Here is a 10,647-nt window from a genome sequence, read left to right on the forward strand (position 1 = left end):
CTATAAAGAAAAACCCTACCAAAAAAAAAAAAACTTGGGTGTGTTTTTTTTTTTTTTTTTTTTAAGGTTTTCCACCACAGGGCATGGGCACTCACCAGAGAGGCAGTGAGAGGGAAAGTGAGAAATCACCCCAAGGGGAATAGTCACACGGCAATTCTTTCTCCTCCATTCTCGATTTTGGGCTTTTGAGCATGCACACACACGTGCCTGGAGTGATTTTGAAGCCACCAGGCCCAGGACTTGAACCACAGTCAGCCATGTGGGAGTCCAGTGCCTTAAGCACTATGCCACCTGCTGGCCCTATTGAACAGCACCCCTTCTCTGGAACCGTCACGGAGCCTCATTTTAGGGTAGTGACTGCCACCTGACATGCGTGACGTTTGCCATCGCCCCACGAGAACAGCAGTCCCGGAGGGCAGGGTCCTGGCTGCTCTCGGCCGCCCGGCCCCACTCACCATGAGGTTGGCGTTGGCAATGTGGTGCTTGACCATACCACCGCCCAGGATGATCATTCCCGAGCGCTTAGCGAAGATGGCCTGCGTGTTGATGAGCCTCAGATCTGGGGGTGGGAGGGGAGGGCGTGGTCAGGCTTGGGCTCAGCCCACCCTCTGACCCAGTTCCCCTGCAAACCCCAGAACCTCACCCTCAACGATGTCCAGGACCAGGCCCGGGTTCTTGTAGGAGTGGAAGAAGATCATGTCTCCCAGCGAGCCGTCTGTCAGCGCCGGGCTCAGAACAGGGATGTGGTTCTGGGGGAGGGCGGGACAGGTCAGGGGCCGGTGCTCTGGGCTGCGGGGGGCAGCTGGGTTTTGTCCCAGTTGCTTTTCTCCCCTGCCTGGCTATAAGTGGGGTGCTTACGATCCTTTTCTATTGTTGTTTCTAGGTTTTTGTTTTGCCTTTTGAGATTGTTGCTATAGGGTGTGGCAATCGCCAGAGAAACAGAGAGAAAGGGAGAGATCACGTGTGACCACCAGAGGAGGATGGCCACGCCGCAAGCCCTTCTCCTCTTGGAATCTTAGGCACGCACGGCATGAGTTTTAAGCTACCGGGTCTGGGACTCGAACTGCGGTCAACTACGTGGGAGCCCAGTGATGTAGCAATTACTCCATCTGCTGGTCCCTCTAGTGTTTCCTACAGGGTGTGTGTACTTGCCAGAGAGACAGTGAGAGGGAAAGTGAGAAATCACCTCCGGGGGGATGGCCACGCTGCAATCCCTTCTCCTCCATTCTCTCGGGATCTTGGACACGCATGCACATGCGCCCAGCATGACTGTCAAGCTACTGAGACCAGGACTTGAACTGTGGTCAGCCATATGAGAATCTAGCACCTTAACCACCTGCTGACCCCGAGGTTTCTCTTCTAAAAGTCGGAATGCTGAGAAACTTGCGGTGACGCCCCCCAGTGGCTGTGAAGAGGCATTGTCTCGACACACGCCAAAGCTGGGCTGCGTCTCCCCCACCAGCCGCTCACCTTCTGGGCCCAGTAATACACCGACTCGGGGTTGTTGATCTCCTTGCCCAGCCGGGCGATCATCTTGGAAGGCGTCCACTTCACACCCTGGAAGGGGACGTTGGCTTCAGCCTGTCCTCCCTGACCCCACCACGCCGCCCCCGGTCCCTGCAGCCCCACCTCTGTGTTCTGCTCCAGCACCATCTGGTCCAGGATGGGCATCAGCCAGTCCTCGAACTTGCAGTAATTGTCGTTGGGCACCAGCAGGTTCCCAATCCTGGAGACAGGAGGAGGCATGTGGGCGTCAGTCACCGGGACCCTCCGCCAGCCCCTTGCCCAGCACCTCGCGGGGTCCCCACCTGTTGATCCCGTTTTCTCGGAGGTCCTTCCCCCGGAGGCTGAACTCGCCCAGGTACGTGGGTGCCAAGCACTTGATGAGATCTTCCTCCACACCTCCAGCCGTGGTCACCAGGACATCCACCTGCAGGCAACCAGGTTGGCCCAGAAAAGGGCTACTGTGCCGTCAACCTTATCATTATTTTAAAAGAGACTTTTACTATAGGGTGCCTGTGCTCGCCAGAAAGACAAGCGAGAGACAGAAAGCAAGAAATCCCCCCCCAGGGGGGATGGCCACACCCCAATCCCTTCTCCTCCATTCTCATCTCGGGACCTTGGGCATGCACACACACATGCCCGGCATGAGTTTAAGCCACCAGGTCGGGGACTCGAACCACAGTCGACCATGTGGGAGTCCAGCGATATAGCCATTACTCCATCTGCTAATCCCTCAACCTATTATTTTGCTATAGGGTGTGTGCGTTCCCCAGAGAGAGAGAGATAGAGGGAAAATAAGAACTCGGGAACCAGCAGTTGGCGTAATGGCTATGTCGCTGGACTCCCACGTAGTCGACCGCGGTTCGCGTCTCGGACCCGGTGGCTTAAATCTCACGCCGGGCGCGTGTGCGTGCGTGCCCAAGATCCCGAGAGGAGAATGGAGGAGAAGGGATTGCGGCGTGACCATCCCCCCTGGGGGGTGATTTCTCGCTTTCTGTCTCTATGTCTCTCTCTCTGTCTGTCTGGCGAGCGCACGCGCCCTATAGCAAAAACCTCTCCAAAAAAAAAAGAACTCACCCTCCTGTGGGGGGGTGACTTTGGCCACTCTACAATCCCTTCTCCATTCACCTTGTGGGATTCTGGGCAGGCACACACACGTGCCGGGCATGTTTTTTTCAAGCTGCCAGGCCTGGGATTCGAAACATACTTTCAACCGTGTGGGGAAAAACACCTTAACCTTCATGTCACCTGCTGGCCCCCTGGGCAGAACTTCTAATCTTGATCCTTCTCCTGACCCTTATGGGGAGTTTTGTGGCAAACCCAAACTCAATTCTGTCCCTCAGTTTAAAATCCATATACCAGTTTCACTTAGATGGTCAATAATTTCATTTTCCTTTTTTTTTTTTTTTTTGAGAGGTTTGTGCTATAGGGAGCATGCACTTGCCAGAAAGAGAGAGACAGAGAGACAGAAAGTGAGAGAAATCACCCCCCAGGGGGGGATGGCCACACCGCAATCCCTTCTCTATTCTCAGGATCTTAGGCACGCATGCACAAGCACCTGGTGTGAGTTTAAGCCACCAGGTCTGGGACTTGAACCCCGGTCGACTACACGGGAGTCCAGCGACATAGCTATTATGCCAACTGCTGGTCCCCAAGAATTTCATTTGCAATTGATCCAGAAAGGCCAAGGCCAGGTCCCCACCATGTTGTGCTGCACGAGGTATCGGATGGTCTCGCGGATGCCTGAGCTGATGAGGTTGGACGTGTAGCCCAGGAAAATGGTGCAGCCTGTGAGTGGGCGGCGGCTCTGGGTCAGGTCTGCGTGCTGGTCTTCGTCTTGTGGGAGCGGCTCCAGCTTCTTCTCAATCTGGGCGAAAGGACCAGCTGGAGTTAAGCACAGGCCCCGAACCTCAGCCCAGGCCCCAAACCTCAGCCCAAGAATGCCTGGTGGGCTCTAGAGTCAGAATCCACCCCCCCACCACCACCACCCCACCCTCAGCCCTGCCTCTTAGGGATACAGGATCACTTGAACCAGAGACCAAAGACTGACTCTAGTACACACCTCGCCCCTTCCCAGACCACATCACAGTGAAGGAAGTTCCCTCCGCTTTAGGAATCAGAGGGTTCTTCCAGAAAAGCAAAGGTAAATTTAAACCCGAGTCAGAATCCACCCCCCCACCACCACCACCCCACCCTCAGCCCTGCCTCTTAGGGATACAGGATCACTTGAACCAGAGACCAAAGACTGACTCTAGTACACACCTCGCCCCTTCCCAGACCACATCACAGTGAAGGAAGTTCCCTCCGCTTTAGGAATCAGAGGGTTCTTCCAGAAAAGCAAAGGTAAATTTAAACCCTGCCCTGATTTAAGCTCCAAACAGAGCAAGTGAGAGGGAAAAAGCAACCCACCAGGTCTGGGACTTGAACCATGATTAACTCCATGTAGGAGTCCAGTATTTTGGGGCCAGCAGGTGGCGTGGTGGTTAAGGTGCTGGACTCTCATATGGTCGACCCCGGTTCGAGTCCTGGACCTGGTGACTTATTTTTTTCCTTTCCTCATCTCTCTTTCTGGTCATATTGAAAAATTATAATAATTATTTTAATTTTTTAAAAAAGGAGTCCAGCACCTTAACCACATCGTCACCTGCCAGCCCCCGACTCCAGAACATTTTAAATATGCCCGAAAGCCGCCCCCTACCTAAAACCAAGCATCATCCCCTCTTAATACAATTGAACTACAGGCGTGCCAAGTTCCCTTTTCCAGCTAAAACTCCCGCCTGTGCTGGCCCCGCCCCTCTCCAGTTATTGGACCAGAGCAGTGAGGGGCACGCCTCCTCCTCCAGGGAAGCCCCGCCCCTTCCAAACACAGAGTTACATTGGTCCGGCTAGAGGCCACGCCCCTCCTCCGGGAAGTCCCGCCCCAAGCCTCACCATGGCATTCACTTGCTGCACCGCGCGCCCGAAATTGGTTGCCTGGAAGCCGGTGGTGCCGAAGGTCTCCAGCAGTGCGCGATAATCCACGCCGCGGTTGAAGTCGTAGCCCCGGACCTGGACGCTCTCAGGCGGCAACCCAGAGCTGTGCTTCAGCACGGCGGCCAGCGCCGCTGCGGGCGCTTCTCCCTCCGGAGAACCCTCCATACGCCTGCGGTCCGGCTGTCAGCTCGGAGCCGTCCCAGGCCTGGCCTAAGGCGGCCTTAAAGCGCGTTAAGCCCCGTCACACGCGTCTCTGTAAAAGCAGAGGAAGTACGGCGAGGGGTTTAACCTGGGCAGAAAGACCGGAAGTTGCTAGATCACATGACCCTCCTTGGAGCCCGTAGTCGGGGGCGCGGCCATCTTTGGGTCGTACGGAAGCCGCGAGGAGCCGTAATACCCATCCCAGTGTGCTCGGCGTCCCATTCTGCCACCTGCTGGAATCTCACCGCGTTGCGCGGCGCTTGTCCTCGATTTCTGTCGCCTGCGTTGGAGGATGGTCCAGGGCGTAGCCCTTGCATAGGATTTGGGTCACTAAGCAAAGTCAGACATAGTTTTAGACTCTGAGCTTCTCTTGTCAAATGGGATAGTGACATCATTCGTGCCCTACCAGGTCTCCAGACCCAGCACGTTCTGCTTAACGCCCTTCTGCTGGCAGCTGCTGCTGTCACCTCCTCTGGGAAGCCTTCCCTGACCTTCCACTGGGAAAAGAGCTCCCTCTACCGTCCAGGAGAGACATCTCTTTCCCCCCCAGGCAGACTGTTAGAACCATGGTGGTCACCTGGCAGACACAGCGCCCCACAGGCTGTTCTCCCCGACGGTGTTGGGGGCTGGGGGTACACAAAAATAAAAAAGAAATAAATAAGAACTTAAATATATATATTTAAGTTTATTTATGATTTTCATGAGCGTAAGAGTGCAGAAAAGAGACAAACACCTTCGACAGGAGCTTGTGCTGCAATCCCCATACCTCCAGTTTTCCCAGCCCAACTGGATTGATTGCTAGTGTTGGAGGTTAGGCCTTCATTTTATTTATTATTAATAAAGAGAGAGAGATACAGAGAGACAAAAAGACAGAAAGCAAGAAATCACCCCCCAGGGGGGATGGCCACGCGGCAATCCCTTCTCCATTCTCCTCTCGGGATCTTGGGCACGCACGCACATGTGCCTGGCATGAGTTTAAGCCACCGGGTCCGGGACTCAAAATGCAAATTTTAAAAATGTATTTATTTAATTTTATTTATTCATTCATTTATTCTTAATTTGACAGAGAGAGAGAGGAAGAGGGGAAGTGAGAAAGCAAGCCACCAAGTCCAGGACTTGAACCACCATCCGCCATGTGGAAGTGTCCAGCATCTTAACCACCATGTCACCTGCTGGTCCGTTATTATTTTTTTCACATGAATTTTGCCAGAGAAAGAAAGAGCAAGAGAAAACCACCAGGTATGGGACTTGAACTGTGGTCGGCCCTGTGGGAATTCCAGTACCTTAACCACCATGCTCCTGCTAGCCCTCATTATTGTTATTTTTTAATTTGCTCCAGGGCATGCATGCTCACCAGAAAGAGACAGAGAGAGAGGACAGAGGGAAAGTCAGAACACAAAGCACCAAGTCCAAGGCTCGAACTGCTGTCAGCCATGGGGAAGTCCAGTGCCTTAATGCTCTCTGCCAGCCCCAGGAAGTTAGGACCTAAACACAGGAATTTTAGACAGTGACAACTTAGACCAGAGCAAGCATTTTGGCTGAGATCCAAATGCATGCCCAGCATTGCACAAACAAGAATGAAACAAACATCCTGCCTTCACAGAGCTGCATCTTATCAGAGGGAGGGGCGTGGCCATAGTTTCGGTCTCAGTCCTGACAGATTGAAAACCATGCCCGACTGGTGCACATGCCCCAGATCCTAGCAGGATGGAGAAATGGAGGAGAAAGGATTGCACTGTAGTAACATCCCATTGGAGGTGTTTTCTTCCTCTCCCTGTCTCTGTCTCTCTCTGCAGACAGCATACACCCTCTGGCAATTAAAAGAGACAGTATGGGACCAGCAGATGGCATAGTAGTTAAAGGCACTGGATTCCCACATAACAACTGTGGATCAAGTCCCGGATCTGCAGCTTACTTTCTTGCTTTCCCTTTCTCTCTCTGTCTCTGTCTGGTCAAATAAAAATAATAATAATAATAACAAATGGAATTAAATAAATAAATAATTCTTAAAATAAAAGAGAGAGAGAGAATATGAAAGGATAATGTTGAAAATCACATAAAGGCGAGCCAGCAGGTGGTGTGGTTAAAGCATTGGATCCCACATAGCCAACTCCTAGGTTGAGTTCTGGACCCAGCAGCTTGAAAAACACCCCAGGTGTGTATGTGTGCGTGCCCAAAATCCCAAGAAGAGAATGGAGGAGCAGGGATTGCAGCGCGGCCATCCCCCCTGGAGGATGATTTCTCACTTTCTGTCTCTCTTCTCTCTGTCTTTCTGGTGAGCACACCCGTCCTAAAGCAAAAACCTCTCAAACAAAAAAAAGAATTATTTTATTTAACTTTATTTATCTATTTACTTACTTTAATTTGACAAAAGGGGGACAGAGTGAGAGAGAGAGAAAGTAAGCCACCAGGTCCGGGATTTGAACCATAGTTGACCATGTAGGAATCCAATGCCATTAACAACCATGCCACCTGCTGGCCCCATGTTTGCCTTCTCTTTGAACAGGGTGTCCTTGTACCCCCTCATCGAACTCAACCCAACAGCCAGGTGAGATCCAGTGCCTTCAACTCTATACTACTTGCTGGTCAAAGAGACTCATTTTTACATTTTGTTTTGAAATATTTTGCTACAGGGCACATGTACTTGGTGGAGAGACAGAGACAGAGACCAAGTGTGAGAAATCACCCCCCACAGCAGGGATGGCCATGCTACAATCCCTTCTCCTCCATTTTCCTCTCAAGATTTTGGGCATACACGCACACACGTGCCCAGCATGTTTCAAGCCACCAGGTCCAGGACTTGAACCACGGTCGACCACAAGGGAGTCCAGTTCCTTAAAGATCATGCTGCCTTCTGACCTCTGAGAGATTTTCTTTTTTTTTTAGGATTACTTTATTTATTTATTTATTTATTTATTTATTTATTTATTTATTTATTTTACTTGGACCAGAGAGAGAAAGAGAGTGAAAGTGAGAAAGCAAGCCTCCAGGTCAGGGACTCGAACCACAGTTGGCTGGTGTGGGAGTCCCAGAGCCCTCAACCACCACACTACCTGCTGCCCAGGCTTGTGGTCTTTTGTGTTTGAGTTTCCAGAGAGAGAGAGGAAGAGGGGAAGTGAGAAAGCAAGCCACCAAGTCCAGGACTTGAACCATGATCAGCCATGTGGAAGTGTCCAGCATCTTAACCACCATGCCACCTGCTGGTCCGTTATTATTTTTTTCACATGAATTTTGCCAGAGAAAGAAAGAGCAAGAGAAAACCACCAGGTATGGGACTTGAACTGTGGTCGGCCCTGTGGGAATTCCAGTACCTTAACCACCATGCTCCTGCTAGCCCTCATTATTGTTATTTTTTAATTTGCTCCAGGGCATGCATGCTCACCAGAAAGAGACAGAGAGAGAGGACAGAGGGAAAGTCAGAACACAAAGCACCAAGTCCAAGGCTCGAACTGCTGTCAGCCATGGGGAAGTCCAGTGCCTTAATGCTCTCTGCCAGCCCCAGGAAGTTAGGACCTAAACACAGGAATTTTAGACAGTGACAACTTAGACCAGAGCAAGCATTTTGGCTGAGATCCAAATGCATGCCCAGCATTGCACAAACAAGAATGAAACAAACATCCTGCCTTCACAGAGCTGCATCTTATCAGAGGGAGGGGCGTGGCCATAGTTTCGGTCTCAGTCCTGACAGATTGAAAACCATGCCCGACTGGTGCACATGCCCCAGATCCTAGCAGGATGGAGAAATGGAGGAGAAAGGATTGCACTGTAGTAACATCCCATTGGAGGTGTTTTCTTCCTCTCCCTGTCTCTGTCTCTCTCTGCAGACAGCATACACCCTCTGGCAATTAAAAGAGACAGTATGGGACCAGCAGATGGCATAGTAGTTAAAGGCACTGGATTCCCACATAACAACTGTGGATCAAGTCCCGGATCTGCAGCTTACTTTCTTGCTTTCCCTTTCTCTCTCTGTCTCTGTCTGGTCAAATAAAAATAATAATAATAATAACAAATGGAATTAAATAAATAAATAATTCTTAAAATAAAAGAGAGAGAGAGAATATGAAAGGATAATGTTGAAAATCACATAAAGGCGAGCCAGCAGGTGGTGTGGTTAAAGCATTGGATCCCACATAGCCAACTCCTAGGTTGAGTTCTGGACCCAGCAGCTTGAAAAACACCCCAGGTGTGTATGTGTGCGTGCCCAAAATCCCAAGAAGAGAATGGAGGAGCAGGGATTGCAGCGCGGCCATCCCCCCTGGAGGATGATTTCTCACTTTCTGTCTCTCTTCTCTCTGTCTTTCTGGTGAGCACACCCGTCCTAAAGCAAAAACCTCTCAAACAAAAAAAAGAATTATTTTATTTAACTTTATTTATCTATTTACTTACTTTAATTTGACAAAAGGGGGACAGAGTGAGAGAGAGAGAAAGTAAGCCACCAGGCCCGGGATTTGAACCATAGTTGACCATGTAGGAATCCAATGCCATTAACAACCATGCCACCTGCTGGCCCCATGTTTGCCTTCTCTTTGAACAGGGTGTCCTTGTACCCCCTCATCGAACTCAACCCAACAGCCAGGTGAGATCCAGTGCCTTCAACTCTATACTACTTGCTGGTCAAAGAGACTCATTTTTACATTTTGTTTTGAAATATTTTGCTACAGGGCACATGTGCTTGGTGGAGAGACAGAGACAGAGACCAAGTGTGAGAAATCACCCCCCACAGCAGGGATGGCCATGCTACAATCCCTTCTCCTCCATTTTCCTCTCAAGATTTTGGGCATACACGCACACACGTGCCCAGCATGTTTCAAGCCACCAGGTCCAGGACTTGAACCACGGTCGACCACAAGGGAGTCCAGTTCCTTAAAGATCATGCTGCCTTCTGACCTCTGAGAGATTTTCTTTTTTTTTTAGGATTACTTTATTTATTTATTTATTTATTTATTTATTTATTTATTTATTTATTTTACTTGGACCAGAGAGAGAAAGAGAGTGAAAGTGAGAAAGCAAGCCTCCAGGTCAGGGACTCAGCTGCCAGGTCTGGGACTTGAACCATGGTGGGCCATGTGAGAATCCCTCGCCCTTAACCACCACGCCACCTGCTGGCTCCCAAGGGATTAACTTTTTAACAGATCCCACTGGCTGCCTAGAAGACGACAGCAGAGAAGGAGACAGGGCAGGGGGCAAGCAGGGTGACAGGGCACGGGACACCATGCTGACACCCACCCGGGTGAGTGGAGATGGAGGCAGGACCCAGGTGCCATCAGCAGTGGAGCGCAGGGGCCCAGATGGAGAACCTATATGAAAGCTGACAGCTAAATGTGGGAACACCAGGACGAGAGGAACGAGGAGGTGGGCTTAGTGCCGCTGCCTTTGGGAGGCCAGTGCCAGTTAGTGAGGGGTGCTGAGGGACGGGTGCCCAGGAGGGAGGCGGGTCCTCAGGTCTCCAGCTCAGGACTGGCTCACGGGTCGGGGTGGGGACAGCAACCACCAGCAGGCCTGAGTGAATGGAGTCATCCGTCTGTCTGTCTGGGTGGTGAATGAACAGAGGGAGAGAGGCAGAGCCACATTGGGGGTGGCAGAGGCTGGTCAAAGCGGCATGTTGGGGACACTTAGGGGCTCCAGCAGTGAAGCCGGGGCCCCTAGATCCTCCAGCCCAGTCACCCAGCCCACAGGGACCTGGTACATGTGACTCCAGGACAGCCGCAGGGCCTCCTGGGGCAGGGACCCCCTGGGCCCAGGCAGCTGCTGCTGCGGCTGGTGACATTTCACTCCATGGGTGTCCTGGCTTCCTGGTCTCTGCCAGGGGTGGAGGGGGACGGGGCTAGAGAGGCCACTGTGCGGGAGAGGGAGCCAGAGCGGGGCCGCAGAAGCATAAGGCTGCGGAGTGAGTCCTCAGCCGAGGTACGTAGGCCGGCCGGGGTTCCCACCCCGTTGTCCCCAGGGGCCCTCTGGTGGCTGGGGGAGCGG

At 51.8% G+C, this 10,647-nt stretch overlaps 1 protein-coding gene across 1 annotated transcript in view; it reads right to left on the reverse strand.

Annotated features, from left to right (window-relative positions):
• DHPS (deoxyhypusine synthase) overlaps positions 1–4,782 on the reverse strand; it is a 6,650-nt gene extending 1,868 nt beyond the window's left edge. Inside the window, exons 1-7 of the mRNA XM_006160987.3 lie at positions 4,435–4,782; positions 3,206–3,370; positions 1,809–1,930; positions 1,630–1,726; positions 1,471–1,557; positions 644–749; positions 456–559 (exon numbers count right to left, since the gene is read on the reverse strand). Of these exons, the coding sequence (XP_006161049.1) occupies positions 456–559; positions 644–749; positions 1,471–1,557; positions 1,630–1,726; positions 1,809–1,930; positions 3,206–3,370; positions 4,435–4,641 (888 nt within the window). The 5' untranslated portion in view covers positions 4,642–4,782. The remainder of the gene's footprint in view (positions 1–455; positions 560–643; positions 750–1,470; positions 1,558–1,629; positions 1,727–1,808; positions 1,931–3,205; positions 3,371–4,434) is intronic.
• Positions 4,783–10,647: the final 5,865 nt, after the last annotated feature.

Source organism: Tupaia chinensis, unplaced genomic scaffold (genome assembly GCF_000334495.1).
Source record: "Tupaia chinensis unplaced genomic scaffold, TupChi_1.0 Scaffold138060_1, whole genome shotgun sequence".
NCBI lineage: Eukaryota > Metazoa > Chordata > Mammalia > Scandentia > Tupaiidae > Tupaia > Tupaia belangeri.